This window comes from Thunnus maccoyii, chromosome 8 (genome assembly GCF_910596095.1).
Source record: "Thunnus maccoyii chromosome 8, fThuMac1.1, whole genome shotgun sequence".
Taxonomy (NCBI): Eukaryota; Metazoa; Chordata; class Actinopteri; order Scombriformes; family Scombridae; genus Thunnus; species Thunnus maccoyii.
The window spans coordinates 30,093,771-30,113,280 of NC_056540.1; the positions used below are offsets into that span (position 1 = coordinate 30,093,771).

General features: G+C 38.3%; 1 protein-coding gene across 3 annotated transcripts in view; it reads right to left on the minus strand.

The window, feature by feature from the left end:
* Positions 1-19,510, minus strand: part of pde6a (phosphodiesterase 6A, cGMP-specific, rod, alpha) — a 62,940-nt gene that overhangs the window by 14,206 nt on the left and 29,224 nt on the right. For 2 of the 3 annotated variants that reach the window (XM_042418704.1, XM_042418705.1), the window contains 11 exons: positions 16,376-16,528; positions 15,329-15,418; positions 13,879-14,019; positions 12,346-12,420; positions 11,491-11,555; positions 10,952-11,018; positions 7,451-7,498; positions 3,688-3,837; positions 1,888-2,031; positions 765-830; positions 411-557 (listed from right to left, as the gene is read on the minus strand). In XM_042418704.1, the coding sequence (XP_042274638.1) occupies positions 411-557; positions 765-830; positions 1,888-2,031; positions 3,688-3,837; positions 7,451-7,498; positions 10,952-11,018; positions 11,491-11,555; positions 12,346-12,420; positions 13,879-14,019; positions 15,329-15,418; positions 16,376-16,528 (1,146 nt within the window). Of the gene's footprint in view, positions 1-410; positions 558-764; positions 831-1,887; positions 2,032-3,687; positions 3,838-7,450; positions 7,499-10,951; positions 11,019-11,490; positions 11,556-12,345; positions 12,421-12,514; positions 12,772-13,878; positions 14,020-15,328; positions 15,419-16,375; positions 16,529-19,510 lie in introns of those variants that run through there. The other variant, XM_042418706.1, reaches the window with a different exon arrangement.

Genomic DNA, 19,510 nt, shown 5'->3' on the forward strand with positions numbered 1-19,510 from the left:
GAAACATTTCCTGTAGTCATATTTTGTCACAATGTCCAGACCCTCCTGTGTTTTTTATCCTGGATTTCCTCCACAGAATCTTCTCTCTTTCAGTCCTTTTTTTTAAAGTTTCATTCACTCACTAGCAGCAAACCCAATAACCACACCCTGCTCCTGTGCTATCAATGGCTTCTGGGAATTTTTTGGTTCTTTGCTAAACTCTTTGCTCTATAAAAGTTGTTCTAAATGTACTTTTTTGGGAACTTTTTTTGTTAAAGTATCAGTTTTAATACATTGCAAAAAGTACGACAGGAGCTTCCAACTTTATGAATCTCATCTATGTTGATATTCCAGCCCTTGATGAGATGTTTATATGGGAAATAATGCAGCCGAACTAACTTACAAATGAACTAACAAAGAAAACCACCCACCTCTCTGGGAACGTGAAACTTGTCCACCACTTTCAGTTCATAGTACATCCTGATGCCGCACTTCACCAGGTCCATTTCACTGTGTTCAAAGTCGCAGAAGTGAAACTCTAAGATCTCAGATTTCCTGGCGTCCGGCAAAACTTCTGACTGTGGACAAAGACGGAAAAACATTCAAGAGGTTTTTTTGCAATCATTTTGTTGTGGCTTGGTTTGGATTTTATGTGAATTTTGTCGTATGCAGAATTCTTTTCCATTTCTTTTATCATTTTCTTTTGTAATTTGGAGTATGGTTTCGTATTTCAAGACTGAGTTCATTTCTAGAGAAACATGTTTGATGTTTTCTTGTTTTTTTACCAGAATCTCTTGGAGCTCCTCCTCCTCACACTCATCCGGTTCCTTTCCCCATCTCTCTCTGGTGTTCTGGGGGGAAAACACACATCATCAACGCTCACCTTGGATGAAATGGTTCAGCATCAATCAATCAACCCACTCTTGATCTAAAGGTCAAACCAGGTCATTTCTCTCTGCTTTTATTCTCTCTGTCTCTCTCCCTGTCCGCTGACAAATCACCTCATAGAAAATCTGACAGCTTATTTCAGCTTATAAACGATGCTCACCTCCTGTTTATATCATCCACATCCACAGACTGGTTTCTGGCCAGTTTTGTTCTGTTTAACCCCAACATCTAACCAAAAGGGATTAAAAAAAAGCCACTAAATTCGCAGGGGGTCTGGGATGTACATTTCCTATGCAGCTCTGCATTCATTTAAAATACAATCTGTGTCTGATCTGTGAAGCACTTATTGTTGTCCCGGAGTGTTCTCTAATTTTATTTGAACAAAATGCTACAGCCCCTACGCTGAACAAGGCTGGAGAATGTATTAAATTTGCCAAATTACCTTTTGTAGACAATAAAACATCAAATTTAATATGACCAAAAGTAGATGGAGGTCGCTCAAGTAGATCCCTCTGGTGGTATTATGCATCGGTTAAATTTTGTTCTACCGTAATTCCCCGCTGTAGTTAAACATCAAATGTGCCCTAAATTGATTTTTTTTTTAATGCACCATTACCTCGTTTTGTATCAGGAAATACACATTCTCATTACATTCATTCAAACAGGACATAATATATGTTGCCTGTTGTCACTGTAGTCACTTACACTCACTTGCATATTTTAGGAAACTCAAGTGACCAATTAAAGAAAGTGCAGTCATGATGATGTAATTGCTTTATCACAGCCTGCAGACAGTACAATTATGTTAGAAACACTAAAATCCTTGATTTTTGAAAATATTCGGAATATTCTAGTAGAATTAAAACATACATAAAACATGAAACAATATTTTATCTTTAAAGAAATCCAGAAGTTTGTATTTGTATGAGCCTTAAAAAAACCATTTAATCAGACCGTAGGGATAATATTGTTAATGTTCTGGAGAACAAAGCGTCTTTTTTCTCCCCACATTTTACTAACCAGAATGTTCTGGATCTCATCCTTGCGACACTTGACGTGGTACATCACCATGTCCTGGAAGATGTCCTTCCTGTTCTCCAGCTTGTTCATCTTGTCGTAAGTGTCAGTGTTCAGCACCGACCAGCCCAGGAACTGGGTCAGAGACTGGACACAGTGGGGGGGGGGGGGTTGCGTGAGAGAGACAGAGGGACGTAGAGTGACAGAGAGAGAGAGAGTGAGAGAGAGAGAGAGAGAAAGCACAAACATAGAGAATAAATCACTGATTAATGGTGGCATGCGTACCAAATAATAATTCCTTAAAAGGTGACCTATTATGCTAATTTCCAGCTCTATATATTTTTTCTTGGACTCCAATAGAGTAGATTTGTATGATTCACAGTTAAAAAAAATATTTATCTTATTTATTATGTACTGGCCCTTTATGACGCCTCTCAGTTCAGCCTCTGTCTGTGTGAGGATGACTTTGAGTGACTCCCACCAGTGCAGAATTGTGACAAATGTCAATCTAGAGTGACATAAACGTCCCATGAATTCCTATATGACTGTTCAGACTGAGGTCGCATTGCAAAAACATCAGACCTGTATCTGATATAGGACTATATATGAATGAGGCCCAATCAGAAAAAACAGATCTGAGTCATATATGAGCAAAAAAAAAAAAAAAAAATCAGATTGGGGCCACTTTGCCTGCAGTCTGAAACTAGTCTTAAATTTGGAAGACGGGTTGAGGATCAAACTGTCCTGTTGTCACAGTCCGGCTCTTTGTCCTTTAGTTGCCATTCTCCACCAGTCCAGCAGATGCCCTCGGACTTTCCTTCCTGTTTGTTTAGGCCGGACTGAGTCGGAGAAGGACAGATTAGAGAGGTTGCTGATTATATTAAAAAAAAGGACCACTTAAGATACTGTTGCTCGCTGCATTAAACTTTTGTCCAGACACTTAACTGCCTAATTCATTAAGACGTGTGCTCGATTAAAAGAGCAAACAGAGCTGAAGTGAAATCTGAAATACTTTTACCTTCACCTGGTTCAGATAAGAATGTTTGTTAAATGACCAGATTGTTTTGTGAATGTGTTTCAGGCTGGTTTAAGTGGTGATGTATCAGTTTTTAGGAGCAGATCTATTTTTTGAACTTCAATAGTTAATACGTCACTCTAGCTTATCCTGCAGCCTGCTTAGCTCTGTAGCTCAGAGTGATTTTGTTTGTATTTGGCCTGCTGGCATTTAAGGCTTCCTTGAGCTTACTTATTGTGTTTTCTGGGTTTTGTTTGCTCTGTGTTTTTTACTCCTGTGTTCTTGCTTTTCCCTCAACACCTGCCCTGCATCAGCCTTGTTAGCCCTGCCCTGCTCCTTGTGTTTTCCCCAGCCAATTAGCTCCTCTCCTGTTCTCCTGTATTATCACCTCATTCCCCTCACCTGAGCTTCTCTGCCCATCTATCCACCTGCGCCTCATCCCCTCGTCAGCTGTACCGAAGTCCTGTTTTCGAGTTTAGTCTTGGTTGGATCATCTGTTTTGTTTTTATTTTGCTTTGCCTGCACAAATCCTGAATAAAGAAGAGTTATTCTTCAGTTCCTGCTGCTTCTGCGTCCTGCATTCGGGTCCACCTGCTCCGCCTCTTCGTGACACCTGTTGTGTATTTTAACTGACTTCTGAGCAGCGAGGCAGATAGAGGAACTTCAGTAAAAAGCCTCCAGGCCCAGTGATTAAATAATGCAGATGCTCTGAATGGCTTGCGTGTATTTATAAACCAATGACTCAGTGCTGTCACACACACACACACACACACACACACATCCAGTACCTCCATCAGTGTCTCGTCCATTTCATCAAAGGGTTTCCCATCCTTCCTGTTATAGAACGTGGCCACACCCACTATCTCTTCTTTCTTGTTGACAATTGGCATAGACAAGACGTTCTTAATGGTCCAGCCGGAGTCGTCCAGAGGCTCTTTCTGTGTGCACAAACACAAAGAGTGAATTACTATAAATGATAGTCTGCATTGTTACTTTGATATGTTGGAGACAGTAAGATGAAGGCTTTCTTTGGGAATGATAACGGGGTTTTTAATATTACAAATCTTTTTACAGACTATTTTTTCATCACTTTAGAAGTGTTACATGTCCCTCTACATTCAGAGGAAATGTAAAATGAATCAATAATTCACCTGCTCACTGCTCCTGAACATACTGCTGCAGCAGTTGTTGGAGTCTCATTTAAAAAAAAAAAAAGGATGTTTGGTGAGCTAATGCTGCACTTTAGCTTCGTCACCACGTAGGAAGGTTTAGAAAATATAAATATATATAAACAGGATTTGCTTGGTTTATCTATCAAGAATTACAAGGAATTAGATGAAAGAAAAAAAAAATTAATCCTTCACTGGAAAATGATGTAGATTAACAAAAACCATCATGTAGAAGAATAAAAATCTTCGTCATATCGTCATGGATATCTGGCTGATCAAGCCGAGTTATTTAGAGCAGTTAAATGGAGATTGGGTGATGATTCAGTGATCTAAATCTCCCCTTAAAAGTTCATCTATATGGTGCAATATTATACAAACACAGTTGAAAGAGCAAGGCGTACAGCAACTGAAAAAGAGGAAAACAGAGGAAGAGCAGAAGCGCTAAAAATATCAAAGAGAAAAAGTTTGGAGGCCTTTTTTAAGAGGAAATGTACAATTGCACTGTCATGCAGAAAGAAATATACCAAGAAGAGGAAACACAGATATATATCTACAGTCACAGATGGACCAGAATGTTGCGTTTTGAGTAAAACGAACCAATTATAGTGACACACTGTATATGAAGGCATCAGACTCACTGTTTTGTAAGCTTGACACTGTCCGTCATTCATATCTGCATTTTATATTGAACACTTGAACAAGAACTCATCATTGTAATTAATACATGTTAATTGGATGGACCTCACTATGGATAAAGATTCATATGTACCTTTCTTTTTTTAAAGCCATCATTGGTAAACTTCTTGGTTACCTTTGTGAAATACTTTGTTGTTTCTAACAGATATCAGACCAGATCATCTAATTGAACAATATTCCTGAACTTGGTAAAACTGCATTATCATATTATACATCCTGGGATAGATAAACTTCATATCGGACATTCAAGCATCACATTAAAACATGTTTGATGAGGGATGTTATTGTTTTAAATAGTCGAGTGTTATCCCCATTCATATTTCTCAGATCCTGTTTTGTTGTGTTGGATGTGACTGTTGTAAATTATGTTTTTTTTTATTTTTATGTATCTTTTTGACACCTATTTTACAGCCATTTAGCCAGATCTCCCATGTAAAAGAGATAATGAGACTATGAGACTTCCTAGTTAAATTATAAAATTTTAAACAGTCTCAGGTTGCTTTTACTACAATAATCTTACTACAGGGAACAACTGAATGAAGCAGACATAGAGATGAGACAGGTTTGGAGGACGTTAGTCGGCGCACGAGATAAATTACAACACATCAGCGCAGAATGAAAGACTTGAGATCAAACTGTAAGAATATAATGGTTCATTTCCCCGTTAACATCTAGACTCTAATTGTCAGCAGTACTGAAGCAGGATCAATGTATGTGCAGGGACAGAGTGGCTACCCCTGAATCAGGAAAATGAGTATAATATAGATAAACATAATGGGAGCTTTGAAGCCCCCTGGAAACTAATTTAAACTAAAGGAGTGCAGAGAATGTGAGGCATATCATTTATTCACTTAGGACTATATGGCAGATTCTTTCTTTATGAGTGTGCCCTGGTGGTCTCTTATGATACATGAAAAGTCATTTTATAGCCAAGTTAATTTTTTCAGACATTATTTCCACATATATATACACACACTCTCAGCTCCATTTTTAGCCACATTGCAAGAGTGAAGGCTCAAACGTATTATAATCACTATAATCTGAATGTATACCGCTATCATCTATCAGCTTTACATAAAAATCTGATTGCAGATAATGAGCAAAATGGCTCTTATGTTACTGAACACTTGAGCAACAACTGGTACTAAGATGCATGAAGCTGGGCGTTACTGAATCTATTCTTTCCAGGATATATTAATGTTTAAGAAGAAATAATGTAATGAATAATGAAGAAATAATATATGAATCAAAATACTGTGATACTCTTTGTGTGATAATGTTTGTGGATGATTTGCTTTGGACAAATGTGCCAAATAAATAAACATAAATGTATATTTCAACTATTTATCTTACAGTAGATTTGTCATTTAACTGCTTCTTCTATTGAATTTGGAAGCAAAGTAGCAAGAAGTAAATATTTTGCAGTATGGAGTAGGGATGTGCAGAGAGCCCAGTATTTGTGTTTGTATCTGTATTTGTTGAGGCAGCAAAATTATTTGTATTTTGTATTCGAATAAAAGTGGAAAGAGGCTTCAAAATCCTGTTTTTGTTTTTATTACACTTTTAATTTTAGAAAATTAAAGTGTTACAATAAGTGTTCATAAATAAACTACCTTACAAAGGAGGTCCCCACATTGGGTCTCCAACTGGAGTCTCCCAGATCATAGACGACTGTGCTGATTACTGAGATAAAACTTTACTCATCATCTCATTGCAGGCAGACCTCTACCTATTTATACACCCATAACACAGAGACAGCACACCGTGTAATGTGTAGTACAACTTCAAAGGAGATTATTGCTTTGCACTTTTCATTTATTGCCTATGTTTTACAACCTAACTTTATGGAAAGGAGAAGGGGAACAACAGGTTATGGAGAGTCCATTGGGACTGATAGATGTAACAGTGGAGCAGAGGAGAGAGACTGAGATAACGATGCAACCGACCCGCAAACTGGTATTTAACATGTTTTTTTTTTTTCCTTCTTAAAAACAAATAATTTTTAAAATACTTGTATTAAACAAATATTTGTATAAAACCCACTATTTGTGTTTTGCAGAATAATGTATTTGTATTCAGGCACACCCCTAGCATGGAGTCAGAGTTTTCTGGCAATTCATCAATTTTAAAACAATGTTTTGTATCCACATCGATAGAGGATGGAGAAATATTGACAACCATGTCAGAAAACTAAAGTTTGTTTTTTACCTTTCAGACAGCAATACACTTTCAGCCACTCTACCTTCTCAGTAATCAACCATGAAACCTCTTCAACATACAACCTTCAGCTTTTCACTGTAAACTCGAAACACAGTCAGCTATAAAGCCTTACTTCTCAAAGTTATTTGTATTGGAGAGGAAGCCTGACTGCTTTTATTTATACGTTTATCACAGAGAAACTACAGCTGCTACTTACAACAAGCAGGAATCAGCAACAAACAAATTAAACTGACGGACTTTTGTCTCAGGTAATTTTAAGAGCGTACCACAGATTAGACTTGATGTTTTACCTGGTAATTTAAACTGTTGTCTTATTGATTTTTATTTTGTTTTTATCCATTCTTCACGCAGCATCTTAACAACTTTTTGTTCCTTGATGCGTCTCTTATCCAGGCCTTGAAAAAGTAGAATATCTCACCTGGTTAGAATTAAAAAAAAAAAAAAAAAAAAGTTGCCGCCATCTTACCTGGAATTGGAAAAATTCATCCTCACCAGCGTTCATGATGTTACAGATCTGTTGAAAAAGGGAAACGAGAAGAGATTTGAGCGATCTGTAAAGATGGACATTACAGAAATAAGAGGCCTTCAGGTCTGGAAGGCACAAGAATAAAACAGGATAAAGAGGAAGACATCTTCTCACATGAAAAAAACTCAGCTTTTTGGCTCGAAGCACCACATGTTCATATGTAATTTGCAGCAGCTGACAAAGTTTTATTGCCCCACAGTGAATCCATTTAAAACCTCCTTCTGTCATATCAATAACCTTCAGTGTCAATCTCACATGTCTTTTTATATCAATTTATGAAAAGGAAAGGTGGCGGAAATGAAGTTTTCACCTTCTACGAGATGTAGAAGAGGAAAAAAAGAAGACGACGAGAGGGGAAAGATGACGTACAGTTGAAAAATGACAAGCGCCAAAGACAATGAAAGGACAGGACAGGAGGAGGACAGACGGGATAAAGCAGAAGGGATAGATAGATGAGCTGAGGCAGGCTCAGCGGTTTGGGGGAAAAGCACACTGTGATTAATTACAATGGCTGAAAAAATTACAATTATACATCATAGCAGCATGTGGCTGAGCACTTTTCATTTTCCACAATGGTGTGCACACTGACAACTGTGTAATAAGGCCTAATGGCGTTCTGCTCGTCTGACCACCCATAGCTTCCAAAGAAGATATTTTGAAAGAGAGATACTTTAAAAAAGGACATTGGTGTTACATGGACTCCTGCACACCAGAAAAGAAAGTTGTTGTCTGAAAGTCTCAGTGAGAGATGAGGAGGAGGGATTTCTGCTCTGAACTTTAAGTTTTTAAGACACATTTACTTGATTTAAAAAACACTTTAAATCACACAACTGATGCTGGATTTTATAGACTTTTGCCTCTATAAGCCACACTTACATTCGACTTTGAGTACACACAAAGATGGGCTGTCACATGACTAACAATATAGCAGAAAGGATCAAATCATGATCTCATGACCCTTAATCTCACCATAGAATATGCAACAATATATGCTAAAATAAAACGGACAAGGAATATTTAAATAAAGTTACAGTAGTCTTAGTCAACATCAGCTGGCATAAATCATCTGTACATACTGCTTCACTACCAGTTAGTCCCTCCAGGATCTTGTGGAGTTTTTTAAAATTATTTCATCACTAAATTTGCAGCAACTTTTCTATAATATTGCTACAACATGAGAGCATTTGTGGATTATTTCTGGATAAATTGTTGCAAACTTTAAAATTTTTGACTTGGTTGTAAAACAGTGATTGTTTACAGAACATACAGATTATCATAACATATATATATGTTCCTGGAGAGTAAAAATGATTTAAGCAGGAATGACTGGCTTCAGTAGTTGGCTTTCCAGGAATATGAGCTGCACTTTTTGCCTTTTATCCAAGATTTAAAATAAACATGGTGCTTTCTAACATGTCATGTAATGCGAACAAGCTCCATAAAACAAATCGTCAGTTTTAGCTATTAGATATGAGATTATTTGGTTTTGGTAATTATGCAGATGGTTAATTGTAGGAGCCTGGTTAACTAAATGTTCACTGTTGATTTATTATTATTAATTATTAGGAATACAACTTTTTATCATCATCATCATCATCCTAGAGCAATTTTCTTTTTTTGTCTTTTGGTGATCTCCTCACTGTAAGACTTGTTTAATTCCCTGCAGTAACAGTGTGTACTTTATTGGATATGATCAGAACAACACAGCTGAGTTTATAATTAAAATTTCTCAAGCTGATATTTTAAGTCCCAAACAGACCTCGCGTCTTGATTTCGGCTCCAATTGTTTGATCAAATCTGCTGTGAAAAAAAACGCTGCCTTGTATCTTCTGCCTTATTGTCAGACAGGTTGTTGTTACCACACTTTAAGTTGATCATTTCCTGCTGAGAAGAGCTGCCAGTCTTTGTGTTCAACCTGATCACCGGCCAAACTAATTTCACCAAAATATTTGACAATACACTTGAGAAAAGCAGGTTGATGTGTGATTTTTTTTTCAGAGTTTTATCCCCAACAGTTAAATTGTTGTGAAGTTTAAAAGACAGAAATGTCCCAGTTTGCACATCTGATGTCATTGCCTCAAGTTGTGAGAAGGTGTTTGGCACCATTGTGTCTCTCCAGCGGTGCAGTCAGTGAAGTCACCTTCTCTGGGAGTGAGTGAATGGTCCAGGGTTCAAATCCCCAGGTGGCCACTGTAGCAATTCATGCATGTATTATGTTTTCAAGTGCTTATTGAGGTCATATTAAGCTGAACAAGCATCCAAATGCTCGCAATCTGCTTGGACCAGGACCGTTTCTGCTTGCGGCTATATTTCATTTTTCATTTGCACTTTAATTCACACAGTACATGTTTGGGCTCCAAGGTTGCCAAGCAGAAAGGTAACATGTTTAACACCTTCAAAAGTTTATCGTGTGACCTACTTGAGTGTCATTCAGTAGATCTGAATGTAAATGTGACAACCAGATGCCTACAATTTCAATCTGACTACTTCTTGACCTTATTTGGTCTGATCTGGGGCGTTTGCACCTTCCTCACAGTTATCTTAAAGAATATTTCTGGCAAACAGAGAAGTTATACATTGAGGAGAGATCTGCTGAAAAACAGTATTGATTGCCATTAATACCGACTTAAAGATGACACATGGGAACTTCCTGTACATGCTACTTTTCATAACATGAAGCAGAAGTCAACTCAATGTCAACCTAAAGCCACTTTGAAGTTTATAATTCCAATCTCGCAGCAGTAGAGTTTTCTTAGAGCCTCTCCTGACACACCTGAACCAATGTTGTTAGTGCCATGACATGAAACAGAAATATTCATCTGCTGACAGTTTGTTGGGCTCGTGTGTGTCGTATGTTAGTGAGTAGAGAAGGCCTGAAATATACCTACTGTGAACAAAAATGTAGGAAACTATTTGTAAAGCTGAAATGCTGAATATAAATTAATTTCCAGCTTGACAATCATCTTACAGCCTCTTTGCTCGTCTGTATCATCTCATCTTAATTACTGAAGTGGATTTAAGAGGTGAATTCATCAGTGGTCAGAAACTTCCACAAGAACTGAGCTGCTCAGCTTTTTCATGGCAACAGGAAGAGCAAATATACCACAGCAACTATGTTAAAAATATTCAACCTTTTGGCAACTGTGTGAAATGAGCACATAATGCAAATGATACGCTCGGGACAAAAAAAAGTGAGAGAAATGTTTAGGTATGATTTGCAAAGGGCTGTGTGGAAAAGATACAAAACTGTAAACAGGAAGTAGTTTGAGTGTGAACAAGCGAAGTGGGAAGTAATGTTTCAGAGGTTACATTGGGATTTAAAGCCAACTCAGCAAACAACAAATTATTTAAATTTTCAGCAAGAATTGTTCTTTTTAAATCTTTATGTGCATGTAAAAAAGGAAGATGACAGGAACTCTAAAGAAAAAAACAGATACTGACCAGTCCGCTCTCTGCTACATAGGTCGGCAAACCGCTGATCAGCGCCCAGTGATCTGCAGGAGGAGTCCTGAGGATTAACAGAACATGACAAGCATAAAATCATCATCATCATCAGGAAAACAAAATGATTATGTCAACTACACTTAGCTACTGAATGTTTAAATCACTCTGACTACGCCATGTTAAATAAATGTTTAAAAATCAATAAAAATAAATAATGCATAAACAAGTTTCAGTTCACACAGGAGAGATTGTCAGGATTATTCTGCAGTGAAATGTTTGGACAGCGGTTATTAATATTTACAAGAGCAGCAATGTTGGATAAGAGACAAGAAAACAGAAGATCACAATGTCATGGACGTTTACCTTGTTAAAAACAAAAAAACAAAAAAAAAACCCCAATTTTTTATTAAATCAAATGTCGATCATGTTTGGTTTGCCAAGGAGGAAAACGCTGCATTAGTGTACCGTTATCTCTCTGTTGACATGTCTGTGTTTACCCTCCAAACACCACAAACTAGATCACGCTTATGACTCACGGTATGACTTTGATGTCCTCTTTGCCGTGAAGAATGTAGTCGATGATCTTGTAGAAGACGATTTCCTTGAGAAACACACAACATAAAGATCAGAGAGAACACTTGTGGAGTAGATATTCAATAAAAAATACATTGCTCCTTTTAAAAACAGGACACTTATTGTACACTGTTGCACTGTTAAGACACATACTCTTAATACTGTGCAGCAAAGATTATTTAGTTTTCATAAATATTCACAATTTCTTGAGCCCAGTGAATCTTATTTGTGTAAAGTACTTTGTTCAATCAGGATAAACAGTCAGTAGATATCAATAACATCTGTGTGTGTAGGCTCAGTAGTACTATAGTAATGTCAATGCAAGGGGCAGTAATAGAAGTAGTAGCAACAACTTATTTCAGTAATTTTCTCTGTTACTGTAAATATATTTTACATTTTTACATACATACATACATACAGGTATTTTGATCTCAGTTTAATCCAAACAAGACTGAAAATCTATTCACTCAACGAGGCCTTGAAGCTGCGTCGTTCACTACAGTACATCCCACAATATAAATGTCTTAAAACAGAGAGAACAAAACAACACACTGATTATTGTAGTTGTTCTCAGAATTGTGCCAGGAGATGATAATATGAATACAAATTAAATTAGTTTATCTTAAGGGACGGCACTAGAGGATAATCATAAATGCTCAGCAGGTGTTATGAAACGTTTTTCATATCTTGGAAAAATGTTGAAATGCACAAAGGGGAATATTGATCTGATGATAGCATAGTTACATGTAAAACAGTTACTTTAGGAGCAGTACTGGATTGAGCAGGAGTAGTTGTAGCAATGGTCAATATTTTCTTACCCTGCCATCAGGTGTTTTGGGTCCATCATACGGTGGAACTTCTCCCATCAGAACGGGCCACAGATCAAAGAACTCCTACATACACACACAGAGAGATTTAAAAGATTTAAAGTTGCACAAGAGAGCTTATAAAGCTGCTTCTGTTGTCTCATTATTTAGGTGCACTTACTGTCTACTGTAGGTTACATCCAACAGCACCATTCTGCTTGAAAATGCTAATTTGCAGCAGCCTCTTAGGAGCGTCCAATATCTTTTGTACCGTCTCTCCACAAAGTGCACTGTTCATCCAAAAACATGGACTCAAAAGTTGAGCTACTAGTTTTGTTTATTCTTAAGTGCTTTATTCATGAAATCCAGTATTGTTACCAGACAGCCATCTGTGCAGGCAGACAGCATGTGTTTGTTCTCAGATAGCAGGTGTTAGGAATCAACTGGCAGCTGCTTGTAATTAGGTGACAGACACAGCCAATAAGTTGTATTTATGACAATGTGTTAGTTATCGCAAATACACAGGGGTAGTAAAATTGTGATCAGAAGCTGGTTTTAAGTATTACTTCTTTTATTGACACAGGGGGTGACAGCAAAAGAAAATTAAATCAAGGCAGAGAAATTGTGGGAATGAGACAAAAAAAAAACCCAAAGGAGTTTCTGAAAGTGTCTCTTCCCAAAACAAGAGGAGAAAAACTAAGAAACAGATCACATCAAAACTCAACAAAGATTAAATTGGTAGAAAAGCAGCAATGTGCAAAGAAACAAGGCATGGTCATGTTATTTTGGGGTTTTTTTTGGTCAATTTAGCCATTGGTGGTCTGTGTGTCTCCTACCAACTGCCCAGTATTTATGTTCATGACAAATGCACTTTTGCTGCAGCTTTTAAAAAAGTCCCATTAATTTTTTTATACAGATATTAATGTGGATTTGGCAAGGAATCAGTAATTTTATGAGATAACAGAAAAACAAAGTAATATGATTATTTAGAAACCTTAGATGTTGCTTTTGCTTCTCAGTCTGCTGTTAAAACTGAAGTTTTTGTTTAAAATGTATATTTCAGAAGTTAGGAGACATTCGTGGTATTAAATTTAAAGATTTGAGAGACCTTAATTATATATTAAGAGGTGTACTTAGATTATACATAGATTCCCATAGATTATAGGATGATTAATGCATTTCAAAGCTTCTTTGAAAAGGATGTCCATTAGTGATTGGATTGAAATTTAAGATAAAAATATTCACCAATGTATGGCTCATTTCTGTCTGGCTCAAATACAGTATAATTTTGCTTCATCTTTTCCATTGAAGGTCTACAGTCATGTCTGATAACTGATTAAAAGTTTTCATTCTGCTCTTTTGCTACTTTATCTTCTTATGTTCAACCATGAAAAATGGTTTAAAGAATTAAATAGCAACTTCATTGAAAGATAAGAATCTGAACTTGTGCACCCTCTCTTGTGATAAAAATCATTCTTGGTTCTTCCTGCTTTGTATGTTTTCCAGTTTATCCCCAGCTCTGAGTGTGTATCTATGGTAACCCACCTTTGTCTTGGTCATGTCCAGCAGACCCACAGAGTAGCGGTCACAGTTGAGGAAAGCTCTGACTGTGTACAAGGCCTTGTGGAACTGCCTCTCTATGTCTGTCAGCTCTTCAAACACTTTGCTGGCCGACCACAGCAGAACCTGCACCAGAAACAACACATCCTCACCATTAAACGACCACATAGGAGCATTTTCAGATTGATCCATAGGAGCGTAATATGCTGCTTTCCAAAACTGTTACAAATCAATGTTAAAAAATAATTATGTTTTAATGGTGTGACAACGCTGTGGGAAACATCATGGTCTGGGTGAAAATGATAACTTGAAACGTGGTTTCTACTACCTTAAAGTTACGCAACCCTCGTTGTCGTGGCAACCACACACCATGACAATCATTGTTGGAAACGTGACACTTGGAAACAGGGGGAGAACAGCGGACTCCTACAGCTAAGTCCACTTTTTGTCATCTATCTAGCCATCCACCCAATCTGCCATCATGGATGTGTAAAGAGAACTGGATACAGTGTGGGAGGCGGGTTCCAGTTCATTCCTATGAAAGTTGCTCAGTGGTGCATGAAGCCAAAAAAGTCACTTCCTGCTGTAATGAAATTACATGAATGAACGCATACCTCGCATGATCTCTGGGCCCAAAGTGCTCATAGGGCATACGCACCAGAGACTTCTGCCAGCCAAGCCGGCTAACTTCCAGTTTAGCCTTCTGCTAACTTGAATGGGATAAATTGATTAAATCTTGCAGCTCTTCTAGACTTTCCAAAATGTTATCAGCCCAAATGGATCAAATTCTGATAGTGTAACAAGTCATTCTGTGGGGGTTGTGATGGTCAAAAAAACATATCCACCATTTTCCAGCCGCTCCTTTTCCCGTGACTATGTGAAGGAAAAATGCTTTTTGGGCCAAAGGCGGACCAGGAAGTTGTAATTCCACAATTTGGCCACTACACTATGTCTAATTGGCTTCAAAGCCCACCACACTTCCTGGGGGCTTGCTCCTAATAAGGAAAACTGTCACCTTATATTGACGTCTTCCGAACTGCATCACTTCTCTGAGTTATACTCACTACGGTCACTAGATGGCGTCTGTCACTCAAACGTAACTATTGGTCGTCTTTGCCGGCCAAACCTATACTGTCATTTTTTCTTGTGAGGACGGGGTGACCAGAAAAGAATACAATACAATACAGTTTAACAGTTTAAAACATACTACAGAACTTAGAATTTCTCTTCCTATCTCATTGTCATTTCTCTTACTTGTTTTAAAAGTTTGTCCTTTTACAACATGATTCAATTAAATGTATCCATGTGATCACAGTCGAGAAAATGTGGATCCCTGCACCTTCTTGTGCTGTGCTGATTCAATTCTGAGAATAAATAAAGTAAATCTCAAAAGGAGCAAAGCTAATGGAATGATATGCATGCTCTGCAGCCTCACCTGTCCCCTCCTGGTCTCACAGTTGTGCAGGTAGCTCAGGTGGAAAACTCTCAGGACCAGGTTAGCAAAGTTCAGGTACTTGTTCAGGGTCTGGAAGAAAATGGCACTTTCAGCTGAGAAATGCATGTGCTGTCGTCTTCAAAACATAACTTATTTCTTAGCAAAAGCCCAGTGATGACCATTGCAATATTCACTCTTATTGGTAAGTTTTATCTTCATGCCAACAGTTAGAGCAGTGTCACATTTTTCAAATGGCATTTTGAGTGTTTGTCAACCAAAAATGTTTAAATTTGTCTCCTTTTCCTTGACATAGAATAATTTCTGCATCATTTCTGTTTTGTGATGAGACTGTATTCTACAGAGGGCTTTCAGGTGATATAACTCACATTCAGGCAACTACAGTGGAGGTCTACAACTTTTGCTAAGCAGTGGCTGAGACTAGCCAAAATCAACAGAATCCAAAATAAGTGTCATGTAATGTGAGTGCACACTTTCATTACTAATCATTTTACAACTGATACATCCGACTGACCTTTCACATCACATTTTTATTGTTTGTTTTAGGACAGAAGTGGCAGTGATTTTTCACTTTATCCTTTCCTCATGCCTCTTTCAGCACCGTGGACCCTTTGCACCCACTGTAAATCTCTTTCTCCAAATGTTCTCTGACAGACCTCCCTTGGCTGAAAAATGTTCTCATTTCCGCTTTCATAAAGTTAAAGGATTAGTCCCGTTGTTTACGATTTGGAGGGCTTTATATTTGTGCAGCAATATGACTTGTAGTGCAGCAAGAAGCTGCATCTGTCATACAGTTTTATGTGGCTTTTATAACAGACTAATATTGTTTAGCAGACTGAGTTTAATTGTGCTGGATCACTGTTCAGTCAAGCAGCCAGCTGAGAGTTTGGAGAAGTGACATAGACCTTGACAGGAGTAAGTAAAGGGCAAACACATGAAATCTGAGGTGGGACATGTTTTGTTCATATGAATCACTAAAACGAATGGGGCTGAGGGTGAATTTCCAGGACAGACAGTGTTGAATGTTACCTCCTCATCCTTGGCAGAGAAGTGCGGCTCGTCCAACTTGTTGATGGCCATCATAACGGCCACCATATCTTTACCGTTCATGATAGGTATGGCGAGGACATTCTTGGTCTTATACTCCGTCAGTTCGTCCACAAAGTCACTGAAATGAGCGCTCTATGAAGAGAGAGAGAGAGAGAGAGAGAGAGCGAGAATGTAATTGAATTCGGTTGGCATGCTCTTTGCCCCTGCACCCTTCAAAACTCCCAGACTCCGCTTTGATGAACACACCACTTCCATCCACAAACGCTGCTAGCAAAGGCTTTCCATTATCCACAAACTCAAGGCTTTTCTCTGCTGCACTCCACCTACTGCTCCTCCTGTACAGCAGGGGTCATCAATTTTGCTCCTCTGAGTGTGAAAAAGAGGAAGAGCGGCTCATTAACTGCCAAAAAGAAACAAAAACCTGCAGAGAGCGACCCTCGGGGGACAGCAATTGATGGTAGAGTCCTAATTTGGGCAAATCAAGGTGTGATCTTATTTCCAGGTTCGCAAAAGTCGAAAACAAAAAACACACAAATTAAGTGCAAGTAAGGGATCAATGAATCAGGGCAGTTATCAGAAGGAATATAATTTATATAATGAATATAATTTATACTGCACTAACCACTCAGCCAAAGGGTCAACCTGCTAGCAAAGGGCCAGCGCGTCTAGTCATCCATGGTCGTTACTATGTAGATCGTGCATCGTGACATTACCTTCGGGAATCACAGTCGTGCTTCAGCCCACCTACCAGCTCCCTCATGCTACTGCGCTTCAGCCTTCCAGGTCCCTCACAGTCTAATCATCCCACTTCTGCAGTCTCCCAGACCACAGAGGACTGCGCTAACCACTCATCCAAAGGGTCAACCCGCTAGCCAAGGGCCAATGCGTCTATTCATCTGTGGTCATTACTTTTTAGGGTGCAGGGGTCTGCAATGTGACATTAGTATGGTGCAGAGCAGCATTGTTGGGCATATTCTCCTATTCTAACATACACAAGCTTCACAGAGCTCCTGCTCTTTTTTTACTTTGTCTGCCACTTCACTCAAATCACAATCATCTACAGGAGAAAACTCCTCAAAAATCAAAGCATTTGCATCATTGAATTTCCATCCACCAGCCTCAGATATCTAAATTCTGCTGCTGCTGTCGGTTGCAGCGGCACAGAAACCAAAACATCACTTCAAACCCTCTCTCTTCACCCAGCTGCAGCAAAAAACTAAAGATACCCTGGATCTGCACAAAAAAGAGCTTTACAGGGTTTGATGTCGTTGTGAGTCAGCCAAAAACGTAGAGAAGTAAAAAGTACAAATGTTTCTCTGAAGTACAGACCTGCCCTTATCATTCTTAGTTTGTTTATAATTTGTGCATCTGTTTGAGCATTAGTAATCAACATATGTGAACAGCCCTCAGCTTACACCTGAAACTAAATCAGTAAATCATTACTTGTATTTATAAATTTCTAAAGTTATGTTTTTCTATCTTTACAGGGGTTGACCTGAAGTTACGTCACGAAGGAGGAAAATCCCTGTGAAGGAGACCAAACTGATCCCGGATCAGCATCATACAGTAGCTGCTTCAGCCTGACGCAGCTTACATATAAACCTGCTCCAAAGATCTGGGCAGTTTGACAGCTTGTTATGGGGTGACCTTTGACCCCTTAAAACCCAGGGAGGTCTTCATCCTGCTTGTTAGCTCAGCTGAAGCTTTGCCTTGACCTTTGACCGCAGCTTCACACTTTAATACATAATCTCAGTTGTCTCTTGATATAAAAACACAAATTATGTTTTTATAAATACTATTTATTTATGAAGTTCTGCATTATTTAACTCTTTCGCTTTTATCATGTAAGTATGACGTTCAATCACTCCCAGATTCATTAATAAACACTCTATAATCCTGTTTGCTATTTATAACTGTCAAAAATCCCTGAATTAGGATTTTTTCAGTCAACTTTATACTTATTTGACTATACATATACAACTACACAATACAACTATACATGAATTTGTTCAATAAATAAATAATAATAAATCATTAAGCATAAAAAAGAAAAACTTTCATACAAACACTTTTTATTCTCACCTAATTGCATAATTTTAAAAAATGAATAAACAGTTAATTCAAATAATAAATACATAAAAACAAATGTATGCATGTACATACATAAAATATATGTTATATAAGTTTGCACACACACACACACACACACACACACACGCCGATACTTCATCCTCAGCCAAATTAGCCTCTCACATTATGACACATTAACTGGATTTCTGGGTGTTTCTGCTCCACTGAAGAGGAAAAAAAAAAAAATCAAGGCGAAACAATAGAGTGTAACAGAATAGATTAAAGGTGTGTTACTGTGCTGAGTCTGTGAAAATGGCTCAGGGCCTGTGTGACCTCTGGGAATAATCTGGGATCGCTCTAATTCAGGACAGATTAACCAGCTTCATCTGCAACCTCCCCCCACTAACACTCTCTACCTTCCTCACACACACACACACACACACACCTAGATTTACCACTCCTCAAAATAAAAGTCACAGTTATTAGTCTGTAAATTATTTGATTATTAAATTCCCTTTGAAGGTGGAAGGGTTAGAGGAAGAGAGAGAAATGAGTACGGATGTTGCTCACCAGTACATAATCCCAGTGAAACATAATCTCCACCTTCCTACAACAATCCTGACTGGTTGACCGGCCTGCGCTAGATTGGACTGGGATGGAAATAGAGCGCAGAGAGACAGTGATTTCCAGTCTCTGCATTACTCTGAAAGGCTGTCCTCGGTGCATTAGCATCATAAAGCCAGCCAATTATAAGGAAACATTAGCTGTTCCTTCGCTTCAACTGGGGAGGCTTGCAGGCTTTGATATCGTTCCAGTTGCCACATTTCCCATCGTGCTTTCATGTGTTTGTGTGAGGCTGTGGCGTGACGGGCGGAGGTTTTGAACAGCATGATGATGTTTGTTCTGTGGTTGCTCACACTGGCAGCAGAACCAGTAGATAAAAACCAAACGGGAGCAATCAACCCGGGTCTGTTTTGTTCACCCGAGCTTTCTAATCTCCTGTGAAAAGAAGTGATTGAACTGATACCGAGGACAGCTTGTAAT